The 27,333-nt window shown below is 34.6% G+C and overlaps 1 protein-coding gene across 1 annotated transcript; it reads right to left on the bottom strand.

Annotated features, from left to right (window-relative positions):
* Positions 1 to 403: 403 nt before the first annotated feature.
* LOC131041825 (WRKY transcription factor 22) lies at positions 404 to 2,660 on the bottom strand. The gene is made up of 3 exons (XM_057975044.2): positions 2,078 to 2,660; positions 1,764 to 1,904; positions 404 to 1,399 (listed from the first exon to the last, which is right to left on the bottom strand). Exons 1-3 carry the CDS (start codon positions 2,461 to 2,463, stop codon positions 877 to 879), a joined length of 1,050 nt encoding a protein of 349 aa, XP_057831027.2. The 5' UTR covers positions 2,464 to 2,660; the 3' UTR covers positions 404 to 876.
* Positions 2,661 to 27,333: the final 24,673 nt, after the last annotated feature.

The raw sequence follows: 27,333 nt of genomic DNA, 5'->3' as shown, positions 1-27,333 counted from the left end.
CCAAGTGTTACACAGAGATATTTAACTGCAACAGCTTTCCAATTTCACAAGAATAGAGCATCTTCAGTTTCTTAAGGTTTAACAATATTTGAGATTTAGTTTTAACTGTGTCGATTGAAAAATGTATACATAATTAAGACCAAAAAAAGAACTATAGTACCATACTTCAAAATTATGAAAAACTCATACTAATTATAACATTTCAGAAAGCCGTCTTTTACAAAGCTTGCATTCTGTTGTACGTATTCCTAAATCACATTCAGCTCCATCATGAATAAAATTAAAGAGAAAGGAAAGCTATGGTTGAGCTCAACAGGAAATTGGTGTAGAATTACTTTTTAAAAGATCCAAGGAGTAAAGCTAAATATAGACACCTTTGGAGAAAAACATATATACTCAGGAATGATGGCAAAATGGGTGGTCCTGTCTGAGAAATCAAGTATAAAGATGTTCAAATTACTAAAATTATCCATTTCTCGTAGATTCTCTTGAATACAGTTAGTAGGTAGTAACACTGCTTAAGTAATAGAAAGAACAAAATTGAGACAACTATACTTTTTGCATATTCCTTTGAGCTGTGCCCTAGTCGACCACTTGAAAGCTATTTAATCCATCCGGGAAGAGCTCATATCACTGGTAAGTTGTTACTGTGAATGGCAGAAGCATGCCAGTCATGGTCTGTGGGACTCAATGACTTGGATTTTCTTCAGAAGGACGAAAATTTGGAAACTGTTTTAAATACAGTAAAAAACAACTATAGTGGCAATGGAGAATTGGGTCAAACCTTGATTTATAATTGGTGGGTGAATGCACAATACTAAGCAGAACTAGAAGAGAGAGTATTAATTAGTACCAGATATTTGAGCCGCTAGTAAGTCACGAATTGGGTGTATTGTTAGCCAAAGGAGCCCAATTGAAGAGATCAAACGGATCAATCACAGTGCTGGGAGCTTCATCATCAGAATGTAATGTGAAATCCTTTGGGTATAATTCCGGGAGCTCTCCTAGACCTGCAAATAAATCGTGGTCAGCCCTAAAACCCAAATCTTGATCTATCCCGGCAGAATCATCCTGCTGATTTTGAACACAGTGCAGTTCCATCTTGTCTTCTGAATGTGGGGCCGAGGCCGATCCATCCGCCACGTATGTGGGAGCAGGAGAAAGTTTTGCAGAGGAGTGAGGTGATGAGTCATGATGAAGTACAGGGACAGACAATTCATGGGTGTTGCTACGGAGTGCACTTTGTCTTGAAGACCGTGCAAGTGCGTTTCGGCAGGCGGGCCAGGCATGATTGTGCTCTGCAGTGTATGTGATGACAAGTAGAGTGGGATCTGTGTGACTGCGCTCAATCTGCTTCCTCGCTGGACACCCCTTCGAACTGCTACACCTGTAATACCCCCTGTTCAAACACCCTCCCCAACTTCAGTACTACACTTCTGGATTTCCATGGGCATGGCAAACAATTGACAAAATTGAGTCTTTTAAGTAGGGAGACTGTTATTCTTCATACAAAACAGTAGTTGATTAAAAACATAAATTTGTATAATATAATTGTTTTTCAAGAATTTTTTTGTATTTTTACAGTATTGAGAAGACAAATTAATTAAGAGGATCGAACCAGTACAAATCGCTTAAAAATCCATTGTGATTTACAGATTGTATTTTTTATCAGATACTGTTTTGTATAAAGAATAACCGTCTCCCTAGATATAAAATCACATTTCAGTGTGATGGACTCATGAAAAACATGGATTGAAACAGACCTTGGGTAAGGGGAGCCTTTGATGGGCTTCTGTCCATATTTACGCCATGCCCAGAGGTCAGAGGGTACTCCACCGCCACCGTGCTTATTCCACAACCCTCCTGCAGCAGGAACACACATAATTCGTCTTTGTTGACTCTTCCTGCATAACAGTCGTATAAATGATTTAATTGAATGAATGAGTGAGTTTTCATGACGTCTATGAGACTATGATTGAATGAATGAGTGAGTTTTAATGATGTCTATGAGACCATGAATCTATGAAACCATGATTGAGAATTGAACATTACAGTGGACAAAAGCTAAAACCCATACCTTCTTCTAATGCCGGGTAACCTGGTTAAATTGTGGACATTGGGCTCGATTTTAACAGTGGCCGAATTGCTGTGGACTACTTTGTTGTTAGAAGAGGCATCTAAAGTAACAGCAGCCTTGTGTTCTTGTGGAGGTGATAAGATAGTGGGCTTATCCTGATCACTAGCGTGTTCATCTTTGAGTGGAACAAAACTTTCAGAAGCATGATCCTTGCTTTGGGTCACACCCTTATCATGATTTTCCAAGGAACATCCAGATCTCGTGAGCAGATCATTGTAATAACAAGAAGCATCAGTAGAGGAAGCTGTAGCGCAAACAAGTGTGCTGCCTCTCACAACAGCTTCGAGATCTCCTCCATCGTAAATCCTACTCCAAGTTCCCATCATGTTCAAGAAAAATCTGCCCACCAAGTTCCAGTAGACGATTTTTGTTTTAGTAAAAGCCTAGAGATGATTCTTCAAGAGTGGATAAGCGTAACTATAAAGATCGCCACTGTTCGTTTGCAATCTAGTGAGAAAGTAATATAAAATTGGTGTGTGAAGTCATGGCCGGTGGCGTGGTGTAGATAAATCAGATTCTCTTTTACGCCTACCTCGCCGAGTCGCCACCATGAAGTTGTGTGAGGCGTGAAACAGTCAAAATCGAAGCACGTTGTCTGACAGCCGACCTGTGTTAAAATCCAAGGAGGTATGATATGCTTGTCATAGGCTGACGTAAGGCAAGAAAATGTGGAGAGCGGCGATGGGTCATGGAGATAAGTTGTGGGCCTGGGCGGCACTAATATACAATTTAGTATACACTGCTTTATTCTACACGGCAACCTTCATACTTACCTTGTGCCCTACGTATCAAGCTACTAATTACTAGGTAGAGAGCCCTTCTGCTTGCATAAGCAAGCATGTAGATTGAGGTCATTCTTCACCCAAATCTTGGCCACTCGATTTTTTGCATCCTTTTGAACGGGTCAGGCTACCAAACAACGACCAGAGAGTTAAAAGTGGAAGAGATCAAAGCGGTGGCTTATGCATTATTACTCTTCATTCTTAGCTTAAAAATGAATGATTGAATGAATGGAAGATTTGTGTACAGTTTATGAGGTGGGTTATGTTTTTCCTTTTTTTGTCTAAGGTATCCAAGTCAGCGACATACTATATAAACACTGGATTCAGAAAGTCGAACTCAAGACCAATGGGGAGCAAACCCAGTGCCCAAGCCAATTCTCCTATCCGTTGTGGGCTCATGAGGTGGGTAATGTATTATTCCTCTTCATTCTTAATTAAAAAATGAATGATTGAATGAATGGAAGATTTGTCTACTGTTCATGAGGTGGGTTATGTATTCTTACTCTTCATTCTTAGTTAAAAAATGAATGATTGAATGAATGGAAGATTTGTGTACTGTTCATGACGTCAAAGCAGTTTATGGGACTCAAGCGTAGCACAAAATCCATCAACATTATGGCCCCAAAGTCTTATATGCTTATGTCATTAGAAGTGATCATGTGTCTAATTAACTTGTTAGTATCATTATTAATACATAAGGATCATTTTATTTTTATATGAGCGTTTACAACTCACAAAATTGCGATTTTATTATTGAGTCAATTTAGGTAATCTGAACCCAATTTCTTGGGCCACACCTCAAGAGACCCCATGCTTGGACACAACTTTTAAATTAGTTTCAAACCTCGATCATTATCTGTGTTTTGGAATGGCTCAATTGTCTCATCTATGCTAGAGGCTAAATATATGAAGAAAATGTTAATAATGACAAAAAGACAAAAATACTATTAAAACTTTTACATAAGAGGACACATGTTACAATAACTTCAAAATATAAAATTTTACCTTATAAAAAGTAAAATTATGAGTGTAGTTTACAAGTAGAAGATTTTTATTTGTATACATATATAAGATTTGATAATATTTAGTTTAATAATATTAATTCAAGTTTAAATAACTTATATAAATATATAGTCATTTATCATCAGAATTTTTTAATAATATAAAGATTTTAGAAAATCTTATATTTAATTATAATTTAAAAATTCTATACTTGTGCTTTTTATTATTTTATTGTTTAGGTGTACAATATTTGCATAATCATTATGCATCAACTAGTGTACAAGATGTCATATTTTACATGAAAGTCAATACATAACTTTATCTCTACTTGTTCCTATTATCGCTCATCCCAAGGATCTCCACTATTTATCACCCTAGTTCAAATATGCAAATATGAAATTAACCCAAGTCCTTTCTACAAGCATATGTCTACCTCGAGGATTTAAAGTTGAATTTATTAACTCTCTCTCTCTCTCTCTCTCTCTCTCTCTCTCTCTCTCTCTCTCTCTCTCTCTCTCTCTCTCTCTCTTACAGGTCTCTCTCTTATAGGTCATTATGAGATAGCTAAAGTACACCTTACCTCATATTACATGCTGCAGTTGTGTATTTAAGGATTAACCCTAATTTATTTAGATCATTTAGGATTATGATATGAATATTCATACAAGAGCATCATAACAACATTATAAAATATTATAATTGTGTCATTCACTTGCATCAACATCATAAGCATTTTGCATGCTTTCTGACTATCTTTGATCTTGGTTCACATCATTGAGTCATTTTACATTCTTGCCTACTATCTTTGACCTTGGTTCATTATCATTAAATATTTTTTATTAGAGTCTTAACTAAAAAGAACATTAACTCCATTTAGTTAGTTCCCAAATTCTGTCTATAAACGTGACTTCATTTATTAAATAGATATGATAATGAAAGGCAACCAAATTCAAGGTGCTAGCTTTAAAAAAATTCATTTCCATGAGCCACTTATGACTAGTTGAAGTATAATAATATAAACCAATTCATTTCCACAAGCATAAAGATTGGTTGTATAGACACAATTTTGGATTAGAGTTAAAAAAGGTTAGTTTATAGATTCCAAGACATTCATCTAGACAAAGTCATAATTTTAACACATCAAGGAAAATATATTCTTGATATCTTCAATATCATATTGTATTATCAAATCCTAAGATAAGTATCACATTTAATTTACTTATTTTTTTGGTAAAAGGTGACAAAGTCACCAATATATAATGATAAAAAAGATTTACAAACAAGTCAGTCTCCAGTAAATTTAGAGATTGTACTGGACTAGGTAAACTTTTTAACATGACTGGTGACATTGGTGCAACATATCTCATGGTACCACATGGGTTGGGGGATACTTGACCTGACTTTCATACTATAGAGTTGGAAGTTGCATATCCTTGCAATTTCAACTACACTTTTATATCCACATTAGTATTTGCTCCCTTAGCATTTGTTAGGCACATTTCAACCCTTGCATCAACCTTCTTCTCCTTAAGATGCTTAGGATACCTTTTTATTAGCAAAAATTTTGTGTCAATTTTATGTTCTCCCATCATTTTTTAGTGTGATTTGTTAGGAAATTATGCATAGCACAAACATCTAGACGTAGAAATAGCATCTCATTATGTTTTATTGTTTAAAGGTCATTTCTTATTGTTTCTTTCATTTGACACCTACCTAGGTCAATGAAACGGCTCAAGACAATTTGTAATGGCTTGATGAGCCTTTCTTTCCCTCCTCTTCTCACTTTAAATATATCTTTTCACCACACAACATTTATCTAGACTTTTCTTAGCTCTCTTGCATTGTCTTGTTGATGCACAACTCTTTACATCTCGTTATAGCACTCTTAAGCTCTCACAACATTATCATACAACTCTCTTGGCTTCCTCAAGCCTTTCTAGTAATATCCTTCTTATGGCTTTAAGTATCTTGGGATTTATCACATCCCTTATCAAGTCATTTATTATTTTTTTGGTAAGTTATCATTTATCTGTCTTATTCTAGCTACTATGGAGGTGGAAAAACCAAAGCATGGACTTGATTAAGGCAAGTCACAAAATAGCCCCAAATATCTCTCCTCTTATTTGTGTGTGCATGTATTTCAAGGGTACTTGACCACACCGAGGTTTTCTTATGGTTATTTTTTATTATTATTATTATTTAATCATTTAAATATTATTATTTGAATCATTCCTTACTTGTGTTGTTGCATTACTCACTTCTGGATTTTATAGGTTGCCTGGAGCATTCAGTTTGGTTTTTAGTGTTCTCTATGTGCCCTTGTGGTCATGCTCTACATGAGATTACAATCCTACAAGTGGATGTTTGTGCATCACCTTGGTCTCCTTGGTCAAGATCCTCAAATTTAAATTGAAGACTTTGTCATTTCCACTATTCATTTTTGTAATAAAATAAAAAATAAAAATTTATTTATATGTAATTAGATATTTTCAGTAGTTTTTCATTTTAAGTGTTTAGTTAGATTTCCTCCATTACGCATACAACACTTAGGGTTTTGTCGCTAGGTTTTATCCTTCATCACCAAGGTATTAGATTAAACTTATAGATTGCATATATATTTCATACCATTTTTTATTATAGTTTGGATCCATACTTGTGTAATTTTTATTTTTTAATCTATTTCTTAAGGGGCCCCACTTTGAGGTTAAAAACAAAAGTTGTTGAATACATAAAATAAATACATATTCAAGTGTAACTCCTTGAGAATATATTTCCTTGGAGAACCAAATTATGAATCAAGTGGAACTCCCCCAAGTTGCATCTTGAAGCTTGTAAAGGTGTAGTTTTGAGATGAATCGTTGAGCTCTTAGTCTCGAACTCTCAAATCATAGAAACTAAATTATTCTCGACAACAATCCTCCAACTTGTCTCTTTCGATCACTATCTTGTGAACTCCTTGTGAAACCATTCATACTTGAGCTCTTCACCTAACCCATTACAAGTGTCTCCAAAAATCAAAACTTCACAATACATGTATTCTTTGAATATGTTAGCATCTATAAGAAAAACTAAAAGAAAAGCTAGAAAAACTAAAGCCAAAAATTCTTCTCATGCAAAGCATTATCTCAAAGCAAAAATATAACTTGAGATGATAGAAGTCCTCCATCCTCTAGTGCCACCAACCTCCAAAATAGTATCATCGAACATCAAAGTCATGATAAGATAGAGGCTTTGGTTCACCATGGAAAATGGTATTGCCACCAATTAGACTTGACTTAGTATGATTTGGATTTTTTTTTATGCCTTAGTATTTCAACTATCTCAATAACATATGATTTGATGCCACATCCTCATAATAGTTGTATGAAAATCCTTCGAAAACCTAAAGTTGTGTAATCAACAATAGTAATCATTGGAGCATTCGCACAACTTCCCATACACTCCATTCCACCTGCTGAAAATGTGTCATCTTATGTTACTTAATTTCGTTTTACACCAAGGTGCTTCAAAACAGCTACCTCAGAATCACATGAACCCCAAATCATACAAGGGTTAGCACCACATACTAAAAAAATGATATATACCAACTTCTAATTTATTCAATCTTGAATAAAATGTGGCATCTTCCTATACACGAATTGAAACCATTCCAAGGATCTCAACTATCTTGTGTATGGTCATGACAGAGATTGATATCCAGCCTCCATATGGTTGTTATGTAAGATCAAGAAGAGCACTAACAACAGACTACTTCTAATATGAAGGGTAATGATCTTTCCCTCACTCCTTGTTGTGCCCGTCTTAAAAAAATATCTAGATTGGTATTGTGCAAGAACAACAGTCCAAAAGGTTGGAGGTGGAGAGAAACAAAATGGATAAGCTAAACCTTTCTTTGTGTATACTGCAATGCCTTTATTTTGTAATCTTCAACGCCTATTTTTCTAACTTTGCAAACATTTCTTCTTCACATGCTTTCTACAAATGACCAAACTGGATTCTTCAACATCTTCTTGAAGATACATAAATTTTGTTGAGTACGATGGTATAAGTGCTCAAACTATGTATACTCCATAGGCTATAAACTGTTTCTTCTTTCAAAACATCAATAAATCAATACTTTATTGCTAGTACTTGGTCATTCAAAAAAATTATCAACTAACCATTATATTTAAATTCTTGGGAAAGCCTCGAAGTAACTAGGAACAAATCTACGTCTTCAACCAATTTAGTTTCCACTGCAATCCCAATTCATTATTGCATCATCTTCCCTAATCAAAACTTATTATAAAATCTGCTTATGAAAAGTTCAATGGGCGTATATGAAGGAAAACAACTCAGGTAAATATTTCAGAAATTTACACACAACATTTCCTTACGCCATACACCCAACAGCTGATCTCAATGCCGATGAAATTGACGACGAAAATGAGTTATGTGTTATAATGGTCAGACTCGGTCCCTCATTCATCACAGAGGATTTAACAATGGCTGTAAAACACCTCATCCATTAACTTTGCCGTCTTTGAGCAATAATCACAAAATGATTCTGTCTGTCTCACTCTTTTCCTTGCAGCCTGCTCACACCATGATCTAATAGTTAACCTCAACACTCCTCTGTTCAACGTGGTTGATGGGATGCAATTCACATCAAGTTGAATCTTCAACGCTTCATCCACACCCAAGCATTCACTCACATCTCATTCACAGGTGCAGATCAAAGTAGGTTATGGGACTCAAGGGCGCTCTGATACCATGCGTGGAAACAGAGGTGAATCATGCTTGATCGATGATATCATTCAAAAAAAGCAAGAACATAAATACAATGACGAGTACAGTTATAATGCAGCTGTGGAACGGTAATATAGGACGACCATAGAGTACCAACCAATAACAATGGAATAATAGCTATAATTATGCTAGCAGTTGTTTCCTCACATGTTATCTTTCCTAGGGTTCCTTGCTTGTGATACGATGTTCATAATATTTTTATGTTTCAAAACCATAGCTAAGATATCCTTTTATACTGTTTACAAAAGTATGTACTTAGGTATGCATATCTCTCACTTCCACATATTTGAAATTATTCTAATACATATTATTTTGAAGAACAAATAGATAGCATTCCAGATCATATATCTATATATATATATGCATATATACATAAAAATATATATGTACATATATATGTATACATATATGTAACATACATACATATATATGTGTATGCACACACATATATGAATGTTCTAGAGTGCTATTAATTTGTGTTTGATTACATTATTCTTTTAATGGATATATCTTTGAGTATCTTAGAGAGTCACCTATACTATTATTTAATGATGTTTATTTTGATGCTTCTATCTCACTCTATTATATTTTCCATTTAAGCTCTCTTCCTAGATTTCATGACATCCCTCATTCTATATCATCACATACACATTCCTTTGGTGATCAATTTTATGAGGAGTTTGAGGATAATTTGTAATCTCAATTATCCTTTCATACACAATGACAATATATCTTATTAGCATGTATCTTTTCTACCACTTATTTCATCTTTCTTTAAGGTTCTTGGTGGTATTGATACATGTATTTTACCTCTATGTGTGTTTTTTTATCTCCTCCATCTTGTGGATCATTTCCATGAATAAACGAAAAAATAATGTGTCATAGTAGTAGATCAACCTTAATTTTTTCTTTTTAAAATAGTGATATAGACATAACCAAAGAGCCTTACTAGACCACCCAGTCATGCAATACACTCAACCTTAATTTTTTCTTTTAAAAATAGTGATATAGACATAACCAAAGAGCCTTATTAGACCACCCAGTCATGCAATACACTCAATAATAAAATTATAAACAATCCTTTACATTAAACTATTCAATAATAAAAATACAATATTTTATTCAAATAATAAAATTTTCTCTAAGAAATTTTCCACATATTTTAGTGGTGAAACTTGTTGGATCCAACTCAAACTTCTTTTCTCACACTTATCCTTTTCAATCCCTCTCTACTAGCTCCACCAAGAACTCTCTCTCTCTAGAGAAACTTACCCTCTCACTCTCTTTCCAATCCCTATTGTTTACTTTCAATAGGGGAAGAGCACCAGTAGCCGTCATAGCTAACTTCGCACACCCACAGATCCTAAATGGTACATCGGATTTTTTATTTTTATTTTTAGTTGTCTTCGTATGCGACTTAGCTACTTATAGCTATTGATCTGGCTTCTGGGTAGTAACGATGCACCTTGTGGAATCAATTATGCACACAAAGGTCAAAAAGTACACATTTCAAAGTGTCACCCAATACCTAACTAAAGATGTTTCAATAACCGTCAACTCAAAATCGCTAGTACTTGTTGACAAATGTCCCAATAGTGATGCACAAATGGGCCAATTATGAACAAAAAATTACAAAAAATGATCGGCTATTGGTACAAAACAAATTTTTTAATGATGTTTTCACTATGACAGCTATGGGGGGGTCAACATGACAATAAGATGACGGTTATTGGAACTATGTTATCTATTGGTACTCTTCCCCTAGTCATCATCTTATGATTTGCTACAAATTTGCCAAGATCTCATCTTCTTAGCTAGTCACAAATATCACATCACCCTTTGTACATGGAACCTCTCCAATTGGTCCCACCAAGAACCCCAAACAAATCATTTTCCATCTTCATATACTTCTTGTGTGGAGAAGCTCAACCATTGAACCCTAAATATTTATCCATTTGGGGAGATATTCTATTCTTGTCAAAGGATGAGAACCGATTAGGAAATTCAAAATGTAAAGATATTTCCATTTTTTACTCTGCTTACTTTGATATTAAGAGTTTGACTTGTAATGGAAACTTATCAAAATTCCTTAGAAGTTCTTGAAACTATCATAAGTTTTAATTTGTGAAGGAGGATTTGCAAGACCTTTTTATCGAAGATTCTTAAGGATCATTCCCTTAGATAGATATTCCCATCTATATGAAAAAACAACCCTAAATCAAAGGTTCTTGCCTCTTCATCATCTTCATTAAAGATTTTATCCCCATCAAGAACCAAGAACTTATCTTTCTCCAAACTTATCAAAGTTTTGAGATCTTCATAAGATCTTCAAACCACTTCACGTTGCCATAGTTCCTAACCCAATCACAAACTAGCACCAAGAACTCAATGCCTTTGGCACATGCAACGATCGATGTACTCAATGCTCGTCCTACACTATTTTGTATAGTTTCAGTACGTCGAATACCTTAGTTCTAGAGAAAACCGGATAAGTTCTTTGGCCTGGATAACGGCACGGCATATGGTAATAATAATAATACCAGGGAATGGACCCATCTCCAGTAAAAGCCTAAAGTGTAGGGATAGGATAGAACGATATCGATTTTCATACATTCGAGGAGTTGGGACCATGAGGGTGACCTCGGTTGCATTATATAACGCACAATAATGATTTCCTCTAATAATCACCCCTTTTGTGGCCCTCCACCTTGTCATTTCAAATCATCCAAGTTAGGTCTTTATTCATTAGGTTAAAGTGCAGAAATTTCAATGAACCAAAACTCAATCAAGAATATTGCCTTTACTTGTGCCCCACTAGGAAGCGAGGAATTAGTACACTTACTACCACTAAGTCAGCTAGATGCTCCACCCACAATACAATTGTATGAGCCTCGTGTCAAACGCATGGCATTATTGAAAACCTTTCTATCAACATTTTCCTAGAGAATCATTGTCTTGGATCATGTCTGAAAAGGATTTGGATGAGTGAAGGAAAATAGGGTTTGAGTCACTAAACGAAAATCAACTCTCCTTCATTATGTATCTGGGACTGTTAGTTGAATGTAACATATATTTTAGGAAAGCAAATGTAATGGAGTAATGTACTTACATTTTTATGATGGGAGAATGTCAATCATTAATTAAAGTTTTGAAATTTATTCGATCTTTATTTGAAAAATGTTGAACCTTTATAATGGAATGTCTTATACTATGTCAATTCTATGATTGTGGATTCATCATCTATTTCTAGATTGACTCTTGTATAATGTTGAATTTTTCTATATGCTTCATTTTATTGTTCTTTGTCTACACTACTCTTCTTTTATATATAAGGGTTTATGTTACATATGTATAGATGCCTTAGAATGGTTGTTGTTATGTCACAAGGAGATGTAGTCAACCTCAAAATTATGTAGAAAAATCCTAAGACAATAATAGAGGGTCTAGAATGATCTATATAGATTTGTTAATCATTTTATTGCACCAAATAGAAATATGACTATTGATTGCTCCTTTAATGGTATAGAATGAGAGAACACTTGTGAATTATAGATGATGTCAAAATGGATGTACGTTATACCTTTAAATACTATCACATAGTACCAAATTTCACAAAACATGTATATAATTGATTTAAGGTAAGAAAATGAAGGGGGATTGATCAACCAAAATTTTATTCTGAATTTTAAAAAGGAACTTAGGTCAAATCAGTAACTATAACCATTTCCTTTCTAAGATTCAAATTCAAATGTCGATAGTCTCACTTAATTTTTGTTAGAATCTGAGAAACAAAATACAACCCAAAATTCAAATTGAAAGCTCATTAGAATCAAACTGTAAATGCAAAAGAAATGAAACATCATAATAGTGATATTGAGAGATTTGATGTAAATGCTCGAATGTCACAATAGCATCAAGAGAGATCTATAGCTCCAACATATGAAAATACAAGATAGGTCACATGTTTATATAGACTCAGGGGTGGAGGTGGCAATATCGGGCAATGAGGAGAGACCATTATAATGGTCTAAACATAGTAAATACACCTCATCATAGCATTGTGACACCTCGAAACCCACTTGACTTAAGTAAACATGCTTTATTAACCTAAGAAAGCTTAATAAAAGTGTATGAAAAAACTAGGAAAAAAGGGAAAATAAAACCCTACTAGGAATTAAAAAACCTACACTAATACCCACCTTAAGCATAGCTTAGGTGGGTGAAAAAGATGGGTCCCAACAAACTACGCCTGATAAGGTACCTATGTACAAAGAGTCCCCCCCATAGAGAAGAAGCCCCCCCCAAAAAATAAGGAAGAGAACACCACTTGAAACAGAGAGATTATGAAGCCCTCCTAGAAGTGGACACCAACCGCACCCCAAGAAAAGCTAACAAATGAAGGAACTTGTTCTCAGTGAAGGGTTTGGTAAAGATGTCTGTGATCTTCTCTAATGTTGAACAATATTGGAGATTAATGAACTATTCGTGAATCAGCTCCTGAATGTAGTGCATGTGGATCTCAATGTGTTTGGTCCACTGAAGATGGACTAGATTGCGAGAGATCTAAATTGTGCTTTGGTTGTCGTAGAAGATGACTGTTTACTTTGGAAAGGGAATACCAAACTCAATGAGAATGTTTTGAATCCAAATAGCCTTAGTAGAAGCATTAATTATTCCTCGATACTTAGCCTTAATAGACGAAAGAGAAATAGTAGATTACTTCTTGCTTGATGAATTAATAGGACCAAAACCAAGGGAGAAACAATACTCTAAAGTGGACTTGTGATCCTGAGAATCGCCTACCCAATCTGAATCTTTGTTTCCCACCAAGTTGATATCCACACCTGCGACATATTGAATCCCATAACTACGAGTGCCCTGTAGATAGTGAAGAATCTGCTTGGCTGCCTTCCAATGCAACTCATGTGGCTCTTGCATGAACCTAGAGACAAGGACCACAATATATGATAGATCAGGCCTCATATGAGTCAAGTATATGAGACTCCCAACAAGTTGGCGATACAAGATAACGTCCACCAATGGTGAAGTACAATGAGCCTCAAGTTTGACCCCAAACTAAAATGGAGTTGGTGCAGGCTTGGAGTCAACCATGTGAAACTTGGAGAGCATGTCAAGTCTATATTTGGGTTGTGCCAGAAAGATACCAAATGAAGACTGAGTTATCTCAATCCCCAAAAAGTAGTGTAGAAGGCCCAAGTCAGACATTAAAAACCTATCGTGAAGAGCAATTTTGACTACTCCAATGGTAGATGAGGAACTCCCTGTGATTAACAAGTCATCAACATACAAAATAAGGAATATTACAGTATCATCCTACTATAGAATATACACATTTCGATCAGAATGGCATCGAGAGAAACCAACTCTCAGAAAGAAGGAGTCTGTCTTGGCATAACAAGCCCGAGAGGCTTGTTTGAGGTTGTTGACACATGAAAATTTCCATTAATTTATCCTCATTTAATTTCAAATTTCTCCGAACATCGGGCGAGTCCTTATTATTAAATTATTATTTCTCCATAATTCCCATCTTTTATTATATTATTATTAATATCTTACCATTTATCCATTAAATTTATTAAATAAAACATTATATCATATTCATGCATATGCCTTCATGCATTCACCTTATATACATTTTCTCTATTTATTTAATAAAACCCTTAAATATCCCCTCCTACCACTTACCATTTCCCACTTACCATTTCTCACTTACCATTTCCCATTTACCACTCATCTTGCATTATCTCATATTCATCCCACAACATGAACTCACCCAGAGAAATTCTATTTAAACAAGCCCCTCTCTCTTATTTGGGGATCTCATCTTTATGCATCGAACTTATGTCAGTTTGCATTCCATTATCTTCACATCTTATCCGCTTTATTTGCATTCTCAAATCTCCATTTCCTCATAGCTTTTTGCATAAGTGCTTCTGAGAGCAAATATATCAAATGTAAAATCTTGAGGAATAGGAGTGCAATGGAGTGAATTTTTGTTGCATGCATGTGTGTTTTAGCTTAGATATTTGCATTTGCATGTGTGTGTTTTGCAGGTACTTCATTGTTGGATGTTGGAAGATTGAGTCTTGTATTCAATCCATTTCCTCCATCTACAAAGGTCATAGAGAGACTTCTAAAGATGACAAACAAGTGAAGTATTATGTACAAACCCTCGTGGTTGCTCCATGTATATCTAGACTCCTGAAGGTCACCATGAAAAAAGGCACTCTTCACATCCATCTAATGAACTTCCCAACGATGGGCTGCAACAATAACAAGAACAAGTTGAATGAAAGTCATTTTGGCAACTGGCACAAAAGTCTCAGAGTAGTCAATCCCAGGTAGTTGGTAGAATCCTTTGGCAACCAAGCGAGCGTTATACTTATCAACTAACCCATCTGTGGAAAATTTTTCCTGATAGATCCACTTGCAAAGAACAATTTTCCTTCCCTTAGGAAGAGGGACTAGATCCCAAGTGTGGTTCCTTTCTAAGGAACTAAATTCTTCTTGCATAGTAGCATCCCACTCGGGGACACTAGAAGCTTCCTAAAAGGGCTGTGGATCGGAAGTTGAGGCAATGAAGATATGTGGAGCTTGCTCAAATTGTGATCTTGTTTTGTGAGTTTCTAAAGGATCACCAACCCAACCACCTGTCGATTCCAATGTTTGGTGAGCCCAAAGAGGCCCTCTAGAAGAGTTCAAAGGAGAATCATCACGCTTTGAATGATGACTAGGAGTGGAGGAAGTTGAATCTTCATTATCATTATCACCATCTGAAGAGGAGGAAGAAGACTCCTCAAGAAGAGGAGTATTAATATCCTTAGAAGAACTATCATCATGTCGCATAGACTCAAAAGTGATAGTGGTGGAGGAAGAAGTGAAAGCATCCTCTTCAAAATGAACACTCCTCTCAATGAACAGCTCATGAGTGATAGGGTGAAGAATCCTATATCCTTTGACACCATCTGCGTAACGAAAAAATATGCAAGGCTTACTTTACAGATCCACGACCTTAGGTTTTACTGTGGACTTCTGATCGGTCCAAGCTTGAAAAGGAGTGACCCCCTTCACAACTTTTTGAGGAACCCGATTTTGGATGTAACATGCATAGTTGATGGCCTCTCCCCAATATTAAGGTGCCATTGACATGGAGTGAACCATACAAGTGGCCATCTCTTTTAAGGACCTATTCTTGTGTTTTGCGATGCCATTTTGTTCTGGACTATAGGGAATTGTGTGTTGAAGATCAATGCCCTCAAAAACACAAAATTACTCAAACCTCTAGTTGACATATTCCCCCCCATTATCTATACGCAAAACTTTGATGAACTTCCCAATTTGTTTCTTTACAAAATCTTTGAAGTCTTGAAAAGACTCAAAGACCTCAGATTTTTGTTTGAGAAAGAAAACCCATGTGTATCTAGAAAGATCATCAATGAAAGTTATAACATATCTAGCTTGACTGAAAGAAGGATGTGGAAATGGTCCTGTCACGTCACTATGTACCAACACCAAAGGTTGTGAGGCCCTCCATGCTTTGCCTTGATCAAATTTCTCTTCAGGATTTTTACCAAGAATGCAGCCCTGATATACTCCATTAGAAAATTTGATAGAAGGCAACCTTGAAACCATTTTTTGTTCACTGAGTTGCTGCAAGTAGCAATAGTTCAAGTACCTCAGGTTTTTCTTTGAGAAAGAAAACCCATGTGTATCTACAAAGATCATCAATGAAATTTAGAACATATCTAGCCTGACTGAAAGATGGATGTGGAAATGTTCATGTCACGTCACTATGTACCAACACCAAAGGTTGTGAGGCCCTCCATTCTTTGCCTTGATCAAATTTATCTTCAGGATGTTTACCAAGAATGCAGCCCTGACATACTCCATTATAAAATTTGATAGAAGGCAACCTTGAAACCATGTTTTGTTGACTGAGGGGTAAAAGCATAAAGTTGTGTCACACTTTAATAAAAGAAATGACCAATGTTGATTCAACATTTTAAATTGAATCAATAGAAAGTGAAATATATGTTCTAAATTTTGAAATGATGTAAACTAGTAAAATGTATGTTTTCTTGTGTATTTTATGCTTGTAATTTAAAAAAAAAAAAAAAAATTATTTGAATATACTTTGTTATAAAGTAAACATTATAATTTATTTGTTGATAAAATGTTGAAATTGAAGTTACATGACGCATCACAATTTGTATAGTAAATTTTATCTTTTTATCTTCAATTTTTTTGTGTATATTGATAACTTGAAACTTTAGTGCAAAAATATATTCCTAACTATTTTTTATGTATATATATATTTTTAATAAATTTGAAAAGTTGTGTGTATTGAAATATAACTCTTTCCATTTGGTGTCGCCTTTTTTCTTACTTATTTATCCAAATTAGAAAATAATTATATCATCTTGACATAGACTCTTTTCTCTAGTGCATTTTTTTTTTCAAATTTTTAAAATAAATTTTAGTGTTTTTCCTATACAAGATAATCAATCCTATATTTTAGTGTTGATGACCTACTTTCAATAAAAATAAAATGTAAAATATAAAATATAAAAACTAATTAAATTATTTAAAGATATATATTTTGGAAAATTCACTTATAGATCCATAAAATGGTATTTTTACATTTCAAACAAAAAATATATATAAGAGTAGAAGTTGTTGAAACATCGAGTTAAAAAAAATAAAAAAATAATTAATTAGACACAAAGTGGTATAAAATATACATTTAGTAGACAATTCCAATTGGAAAAGTTGTGTCCCATATATAAGATAGCTATAATAAATGTCAATAGACCATATGTTTGACTAAAATTAATTTTTAGTTAGAATTACTGAAATTCACTTGTGTTGATAAGCTAGCCTGAAATGTGACATAGTTTTGTGCTTTTACCCTGAGTTGCTGCAAGTAGCAGTAGTTCAAGTGGCCAAACTGATGATGCCACAAATGACTCACCTCATCTAAGTGAGTGAGAAAAAAAAGTGAAGGAGAATCAAGAACAAAATGAGAAAAGTGATACAATCTAGACTAATGATTGACCTTCCCTACATCAACTATAGACCCATTATGTATTTCACTGATGACCATTGTGTCTAGAGTGAACTCAACCCACTTGCTAGTGCTAGTGTGAGTGATCTGATAGACATATAGGAGATTAGTCGACGAGGATATAACACAAAGGACATCATGAAATGTTCCTTCACCCATGTCAACAAACCCTCTCCCTTGCACTTCAGAAGGATTGTCATCACCCAATAGAATAGATGGCATAGTACATGACTCCAAGGAAGAAAAACTCTTTTGTGATGAAGCCATGTTGTGTGAAGCACCCAAGTCAACAATCTAAGAACTGGGTTGTGAAGCAACAACTACTAGGGCCATGCCCTTTCTTTTCCCCTTACTTTTATCTATGTCCTTCAAAGATTCCGAGGATGAATTATTTTTAACAGTATCATGTACCTTGATTTTGTTATTCTTAAGAAGATGAGACAGATTATCAATTTGTTTCTTAAGGCACTTATGTTCATCATGTACATGTTTCTTACAATAGGAACACTTCATTTTCTCCTTCTTAGTCTTTTTTCCTAAAGAAGATGCAACATTAGCTGCTTTTGGAGCAACTTGTTTATGTTCTTACTTCTTTTCTCCTTGGTTCTATTGTTTCTTATTGTCATTATATTTTTTATCTTTAGTGCCTTGATTTTCAACCAAGGCATGAAACTTAGAAGTCTTAATTGTGCCCATGTGAACCAATTTATCCTACTCCTTAGTAAGTTCAACAACAAATTCATCTGAAGAAGGCATTTTGTAGGTAGACCCAAGAGCACATTTTGTGGCATGAAATTTAGAGACAAATACTGAGTAGTTAGGACCAAGCTTAGAAATAATACTTAAGATCAATTGTGTGTCTTTCTTTTCAATCCCATATAGTTTCAACTTTAATATAATTGCTTTCAACTTTGTGAAGATGTCTTGAATTGTACGTAGATTTAACCCTATTAGCTCATTTTTTAATTAGTGTCCCCTTAATTCATCTTGTTTACCAAACAACCCTTCTAAAGTTGTCCATACATTATTTGGAGTTGTAGTAGACTCAATATGAAAAAGAAGATCCAAAGATACATACATGTAGAGAGTACCATAAGCTTCATTACATTTGTTAAACCATTTAGGCTTTTCTGCAATTAAAGATGGTTAAGTTTCAAGCCCCATTGTTACTCAATGTAGCCCCAATTTCTTAAGTTGGAAATAAAAACCCAACTAGGAAATAAAAACCCTACACTAACAATTTTCGCACTATAAGCCAACAAATTACATATTTTATAAAGTTTGGTGCTATATCCTTTAATGCAGAGGCATCCAATAAATTCATTATGACATCATCTGAGACAATTAAAAAATTTCTCCTATCATATTAAATCTAGGTAGCTAATTCCCAAGTAAGGGTAAATGCCTAGATATGTGTGATGAATGCATGTATATAAAAAATGTATTGGAAAATGTGTGTAGGGATAAGGTGAGGTAAATTTGTGGAGGTATGTATATATAGATAAATTAAGGGCTAGTGGAATGAACCCAACTTTACAAAATTTTATATCATTTATCAGTACTTATTTACATGTATCAAGATATTTCCTCAAAATAGACATAAAAATAAATAGAAAATGGTATGGACATGCAAATTTTGTCATTATATTTTTACCCCACTTTGGGGTACATTTTGAACTCTCAAATAATAAAATCTTTTTTTATATAGTTTTGGCTAGATGATCCAAGAAAGGATTAGCCAACATATACCACATACACACTAGAACTCGAAATATAACATAATAAAACCTTATTGATGGATAGTTATGAAATGCATTTCAATATACCATAATGATCTTACAACACAAGACCTCAACCTTCAAAGATATGTGAAAAATTATGTGCAAATTATATAATGTTTAAATGATATAATATTGTTCAATCTACTATAGTCAAACATTCACAATCTTAATATAAATAATATTCCAAAGCTAGAAATAGAGCTAATTGTCATTATAATGATCATGATTGATGCTTATATATTGATCCACATCATTTAGAATGATTCGCATTGGTTGCAAGTTGACACATAACTTGAAGAAAGATAAAACAATAGTTAGGGAACATGTAGGAAGGAATCTTGTAGAATGAATGTTGTGATGATTAAAAATTAGATTTTGATGTCATTAATACAAAAAAACCTCCCCCTGAACAATGAGTTTGGTAATATAACCAAATTCCCCTACAAATTTCTAAGATTTACACCAAACTAAAAGTATTAAATTTGGACTAGAACTTTGATATATTTTTTAATTGGAATGTTCCTTTTTGGTGAGAATTGTAAATTGTAGTGAGAATATGATGGCTAAAATATTCTTGTAAAGTTAAAAAGAAATGTGATAGAAGTATTTTTTTTCAATACATCATTACTATTGTCACATGAAATTGTACCTTGGTAGAGATAGGTACAACATTCCAATGTCACAATGAAATTGAACTCAAGGTATGAGACTTTGTAAATTAGGTCAAATCTCTAGAGAAGGCCAGCCTCTCCAATCTAGGTGAAGAAAGTGTTGGTCCAACCTAACACTAAAATTTTTATATCCAACCCTGTTCTACTAATATACGAAGGGAAAGGAGGGGAAAATTAAAGAAAAACAAGGGGTGGTTATTGTAATAGTGTGAAAATAGGGTATTCACTAGTCTAGCTAAATAAACAAGGAATAAACATTTTCTTAACTGAATTACATTAAAGGGGGATGAGATCAATAGATTCACTCTCAAGGGATGAATTTTGGTTGATCTACTATTGGTCCCTTTGTTTGAGTTGAAATGGAAATTGCAAATATGTAAAGTGGGTGTTAGGTCTAGGGGCTAAAGATGCAAATTGACATAAATTAACATTAGAAGGTAGTTTTAGACTTCATATGGAGACATAAACATAGATATGGGATGAGGAAGATGAGTAGAACTTGTGACTAGAAATTGAACTTGATAATGTAGGACAAGGATGCTCTAAACAATGTTGTCCTCAAAATATCAAATGCAAACAAAAGTAACTTTTCAAAAAAAAGAATGATGCTTATAATATACCTTGGAATTTGGTCAACATTTTGGCAGACATAGATGTGTCAAGTGACCATATCCTCTACTTTTCACTCCTACAAAATTTGGATCTTGAAGATGAGGGAAATGGGTTCAAATCAAAGATTCAAAACTTCCAACATCAACAATGGAGTTCCTGCAAATCACACACATGCAAAACAAATATCTAAATTAAAACAACCATGCATGCTACAAAACCTACTCCATTGCACTTCTATCAACCAAGATCTTGTGTTTAAAATATGGATGCTCTCAGAAGCACGTGCACAAGAACCTATGATGGACAAATATGAAAATTATCAAATGCAATGAAATGAAATAGATATGAGAAATCAATGAGAAGAACACAATGATCAAATATACAAACTAGAATGCAAGAGAAAATATTCAGAAACCAAGTATACAAATGATAGAGTGATTTGCCAAGATAAGATAATGAGGAGGAGCATGGTATTTATAAATGTCCTCAATGGTGAATCCAATATCAGGATGAATGTGGGATAAAATATTGGATTGGAGATGTTGGTCCCATATGCATTAGGTTAGTGTAATAGATGGATATGAAAAATGATAAATAGGGGATGGATTGGATAATGCAAGAAAGATTAAGAATGATATGCATAGAATATATTATTAAATGGGGGTGTGTGCACCAAGATGGTGTGCAAAAAAGTGGACACGCCCCCCAAAAAAGTTGGAAAAACATAAAACATGCATGGGTTATTTCAAATTTTAAAAATCCTGTACGCAATTAGGCTTGTTTTTTCGAGCCTAAAAAAACAAAAATTGCGTACAAGGTTTTGCTTATACTAAATGCATATGCAGTTTAGTTTTCAAAACCCCATACACATTTTATTGTCAATAATTTTTTTTTACAGCGGTCAACTGGGTCATTTTCACCCGCAACCGTAACAAAAGCACTTTGAGGGTTTTAAACAACAAAATACACAAACATGGTTCTCAAAATAAAACACACCAACAATGGAAAGAGGTGCATGAGATCAAAAATTTTCATCTATTTTATGCATTTGATAAATTATATTCGCAATTACAATGTAAATTTATTGTTTTTGATTTTTATTTTTTTTGTTATGAATGCATATCAAATTTTGAAAATAATATCCCCCGGCAAGACACCCCTCCTAAAAACTTGGGGCAAAACCCATAGGAGAACCCACAACCAAACCCTCCAACTCCTCTAGTAGACCATTCACAAGCTACACAAGAGGATTTCATAAACCAATTAACACAAAACATTGCCAAAATGACTAGATTGGTGAATAGACTGAAGGCATCTAAGCATGAGAATCATGCATCTTTTTCCATAGCCCTAGAATCATTGGCAAGTAGTGCCAACAAAGTTTCCAATCAAATTACAAAATTGAGAAGCTATAGGGATCGATGTCATGCTTTTTATGCTAGTGGGTTGTCATATAATGAAGTGAAAAAAAAAACTCAAGTAAAGCACAAATTGTTGGCCATTTGGTGGAATTGATTGTGTTGCATTGATGTTTTGTCATTGATGCCAACACTAGTTGTTTGGATGCTTTATCAGCACCCTTCTGGTCCCGATAGGTTGAGTGGTTTCTGGTTAACTTGGATTTTGTATGATTTGGTAGGCTCTGATATAATCTAGTGATGGAATTGGCTTGTTCATGATACTTATACTCATATTTCATCAGTTGGTTTTGGTCTGGAGATTGGATGCTATCCTGCATGCTTAGAAGATTGGTTTCTGGTTCCGGCGAGGGTTTCACCGTTAGAGCTTTGGATGGAGACCTGAAGCAGTCCTCGGTGAAGAGGTATCTCAAGGAGATCAGTCTAAACTGGTCAGAAAGAGTTAACACAATGGAAACATACATATATGATGGAGGAAATGCATAACAGACACTTTTATTGCATGAAAGCTAATTACATCCAACCGATAACAACCGGGTTACAACATACCGACACACAGGCCTGGTAGAATAGGTCACAATGGGACCTTGAATCGAAAGTTATATCTTCTACGCACAGTCTATCTATCGAATACTTCTTGATCTTTTGATTGATCCTCTTTTAAGGCATCATTACAAGTATATATTGATCCAAAGAATCTGGTCGGTCCAAAAGGATCAAAACCCGAAGGGCAACACCTAATGTGCGAAATGAATAAGGTTGGCCTCCACCAAGAAATTCCTCCAAAAAATCCAAAGGATGAATTATAGAAGGTCGGCCATATGCCAAGCAATATCAACATCAAACGTACAAGGCTTTGCAAGCTTCGGAATGGATTCTGGTAGTATCACAAGAATAGGTCTCAGGCAACTGGTAACAAAGGAACACCTGGTAGCAAGAAACTATCAAGGGAACTGGTAGTGATATCTCACCATAAAGTTATCCAAACGAGATGCATTTAGAAATCAAGTAGGAAGATCAAGTCTTCAAATAGAATCCAATTCCATAGGAACTAGTGAGCCAAAACTGGGACACACAGAAAGGAAAACTGAAATTGCAAATAGAAAACAAAAAGAGAGAAGCAAATGTTTTTGGTTGATGCAAGATTGTTGTGAACCGCGGATGCTCTTGCATAAAGATCTTTGACGAATTGCATAAGTGGTGTTTGTGCAGCTTCTGTTGGAGTTTTAGGATGTTGTTGGTGATCATGTTTGAGACTTGGCAGTTGGAGATCATTGTTGAAGCGTATGGACCTATATTTGGTCACGATTGATCTAGGTTATGAATCGACTTTAATGTAATGTGTGGACATGACCTATTCATGTATTTTCGAGATGTCTTATGTGTTGATATTATTTGTTTGGTCTAAAGCTGACATGGTTTGTAATTTTTTAATTGGTTTATTATCTTGTGGCTGACCTGATTGCTTATGGTCTAGCGTTTGTATATATAGATGTAAGATCTCATTGTAGATCATCATGGTTAATTGAAGAGGTCATGGTCAAGGAATTTAATGTACGAATAATGTAATCTCATTCAAGAAGAATAGTAGGTTGATCATTGGAGATTGAATTGGGTTTATGTAAGAGGATTTAGTCCTCCAATATTGAGCTTAACCAAAATTGTACTCAGGCATAGGAGATGCTATCTTTTGTAGTTCAACACTTCTCTGGATTGTAGTCTGGATTTATATGTAGTCAGTGAGGCTCCTTTTGTGATGAGTAGCGCACTCTAGGATGTTGGCCTTCCTACAAGTGTAGGCCCCTCAACTATAATTCAAATACTTACTATAGAAGTATAATCTGATTGTGGGTAGGCTTCCCACCATGGTTTTTCCCTTTACCAGGTTTTCCATGTACAAATCTTGGTGTTATGTGGATGGATTTTATTCTATGATTATTGTTTATGCTTAATTGGTTTAACTGCTATTCTGGTATTAATGTTTTGGGTTTCGATATTAAAATCTTTAAATTTCTAATACTTTCGGTAATCTGAGATAAATGATTCACCCCCCCCCCCTCAGTTGTCTTCTAGTTATCTAAACTGTCTAACAATTGGTATCAGAGCTTTGGTCCTCTCTACAGAAATCTTAACTACTTGAGGAAGATCCTATGGCGACTAACAGTTCAAGTTCATCCAGTTCTTTTGGAGCTATCTTTCGAAGGGATATTTTGAGGCTTGATGGAACACATTACACAATATGGAAGATTGAGATGGAGACTCATCTGAGATGTCTTGGCAAGGAGATTTGGGAGATTACATAGAATGGTGTTACACCCTATAATCTAGGATTTGGCAATCCTCCTCTGGCAAACCTGGACAAGGAGCTTGAGAATGATTGTAGAGAAAGAGAAGCCCTCTTGTGTGCACTTTTTGATAAACAAATAATAGGATTAATAGACAAATCATCTAGAAAGGCTATATGGGATAATTTGGAGACTCTTAATGAAGGTGACCCTAATATGAAGATTGGTAAACTTGATGGTTACCAGGTGAGATATGAAAACCTGAAGATGGAAGAAGATGAAAGGTACTGCATTCATGGAAAGGGTAAATGTGATTGTTATGAGAATTCAATGTTGTGGTGGAACTCTGAGCGAAGATCAAATTGTTTCTAAAGTCCTGAGAGCCCTACCACCAGCTTACAAAATGAAGGATACTGCTATTAATGAATTGAGAATAATGGATAACACATCTATCAACAGAGGCACTTTGGTTGGGAAACTATCTACTTTTGAGCTAGAGGAATTTGGACCTTCTAGAGCTATGAAGACTGAACCTACTTTTCTTGCATCTATATCTACAATTGGTAAGCAAGACTAGAAAGCTTTATATACAAAGGAGTTAGAAGATATGAAGAGAAAAGATGATGAGTTTGAGCAACTTGAAGCACTATTTTCTAGAAGAGTACCTAAAGGACTGGTAGGAAGTAAGTATGAAGGAAAAGCACCTTTTAAATGTTTTGCATGTAATAAGATTGGTCATTTTACATCTAGATGTCCTAAAAGGAATTCAAGATTTGAAGAAAGAGTTAAAAGATCATTTAAACCTAACCTTGGATATCAGAACACGTATAAATACAAGAAAAACAGAGACAAATCATGCTATATAGCGGATGAGGAAGGTATTACTGATTTAGATGGTGAACCGGTAGAAGAATCTACTAGTGGATCCGACAATGGGAAGGAATGGGTGTTCCTAGCTATCAAGGAAAATGATCTAGCATTAGAAGAGAATGTACCTGAAGAGAAGGATGAATGGGTAATTGACAGTCGTTGTTCACATCATATGACTGGAGATAAAGGGAAGTTTCTGTCTTTGCAAGAATTTGATGGTGGTCTAGTTAGATTTGGAGATGACAAAGCATGTGTGATCAAAGGAAAAGGAACTATATCATTGAATGGTAAGAACAATACTGACAATGTTTATTATGTTGAAGGTTGGAGGCATAATCTTTTGATTGTAGGACAATTGGTAGACAAGGGATTTCAATTACAATTCAAGGATGGAAAATGCAAAATCATTAACAGATCTGGCTTGGATATTGCAACCGGTACACAAACAAAAGGTAATATATTTTACTTAAACTCCGGTGAGAAGACATGTTTGATTACATAGATTGATGAGAGTTGGTATGGCATAAAAGGTTGTGTCATGTGAATTTTGATTGCATTGTGAAGATTAGTTCAACTAATGTAGTTAGGGATATACCTAAGATTATGAAGCTCTATAGTCTGGTATGTAAAGAATGTCAAATGGGTAAATAAGTCAGAACCTCTTTTAGGAGTATACAAGATAAATCAAATGATGTTCTTGATCTTATTCATACTGATTTGTGTGGCCTTGCTAGAGTTAAAAGTTTTCAAGGTGATAGATATTTTATGCTAATCATTGATGATTATTCTAGAATGATGTGGGTTACTTTTTTGAGAGAAAAATATGAAGTATTTGAAAAGTTTAAAATCTGTAAGGCTAAAGTGGAAACTATGACATGATTGAAGATTAAATGTTTGAGATCAGATCATGATGGTGAATTCACATCCGGTGAGTTTAATAAATTTTGTGACAAGCATGGTATAAGAAGACAATTTTCTTCTCCCCGGACACCTCAACAAAATGGAGTTGTGGAAAGGAAAAACGAAACTATCTTGGATGTTGCTAGAACAATGATGATGGAAGTTGGTCTACCTCATATATATTGGAGAGAAGTAGTGAGTACAACGGTTTATACATTCAACATAGTACATGTCAAAGGAGAAACCGGTAAGACACCTTATGAACTATGGTTTGGCAATACACCTACAATTAAATATTTTAGAATTTTTGGTAGTAAATGTTATATCAAGAGAGATGATATTATTGGGAAGTTTGATCCTAGATGTGATAAAGGCATATTTCTTGGTTATTTTAATGAAAGAAAAGCATATAGATGTTATAACAAGAGATTGCGGAGAATTGTGGAAAGTGCTAATGTCAAAGTAGATGAGTTGAACAAAAGTTAGATCTGAGTTTATGACAAGGAACTAGCAGTGGAAATGATTATATCTGAACTGGTAGCACCTTTACCGGAACAAAGATTTGAACCAATTACTCTGGCAACATCAGAGAATTCTACAGTAACTGAAGATCGAGGAAGAGGAATAGAAAGTTAGAAGACTCCTAGGTATGTGAGATTGAATTATTCTGAAGATCAAATCATTGGGGATAAGAGAAATGGAATGATGACAAGAAGAAAACTGGCAACTAATAAGGTATGTTTAATTTCATAAGTTGAACTGGTATCAGTAATTGAGGCTTGTAAAGATGAATGTTGGTTGAAAGCTATGGAAGAATAATTAGATCAGATTGAGAAAAATAACACTTGGACCCTAGTTCCCCAGGCCTAAAATTAAAAATGTTATTGAAACTAAATGGGTTTTTAGAAATAAATTGAATGAGGATGGTCAAGTTATAAGGAAAAAGGCTAGATTGGTTTGTAAAGGATATTCTCAGAAGGAAGGAATTGATTATGGAGAGAC

This window comes from Cryptomeria japonica, chromosome 7, assembly GCF_030272615.1.
Source record: "Cryptomeria japonica chromosome 7, Sugi_1.0, whole genome shotgun sequence".
Classification (NCBI taxonomy): Eukaryota; Viridiplantae; Streptophyta; class Pinopsida; order Cupressales; family Cupressaceae; genus Cryptomeria; species Cryptomeria japonica.
The sequence above is the reverse complement of the archived record's forward strand: the minus strand, read 5'-3'. Positions and strand labels throughout refer to the sequence as shown.

Coding starts and splice junctions, on each gene's coding strand:
- LOC131041825 (XM_057975044.2), bottom strand. CDS start 2,463: ATGATGGGAACTTGGAGTAGGATTTACGATGGAGGAGATCTCGAAGCT. Junction 1,905..2,077: donor TTACCCGGCATTAGAAGAAG/GTATGGGTTTTA, acceptor ACTGTTATGCAG/GAAGAGTCAACAAAGACGAA. Junction 1,400..1,763: donor AAAGGCTCCCCTTACCCAAG/GTCTGTTTCAAT, acceptor GTGTTTGAACAG/GGGGTATTACAGGTGTAGCA.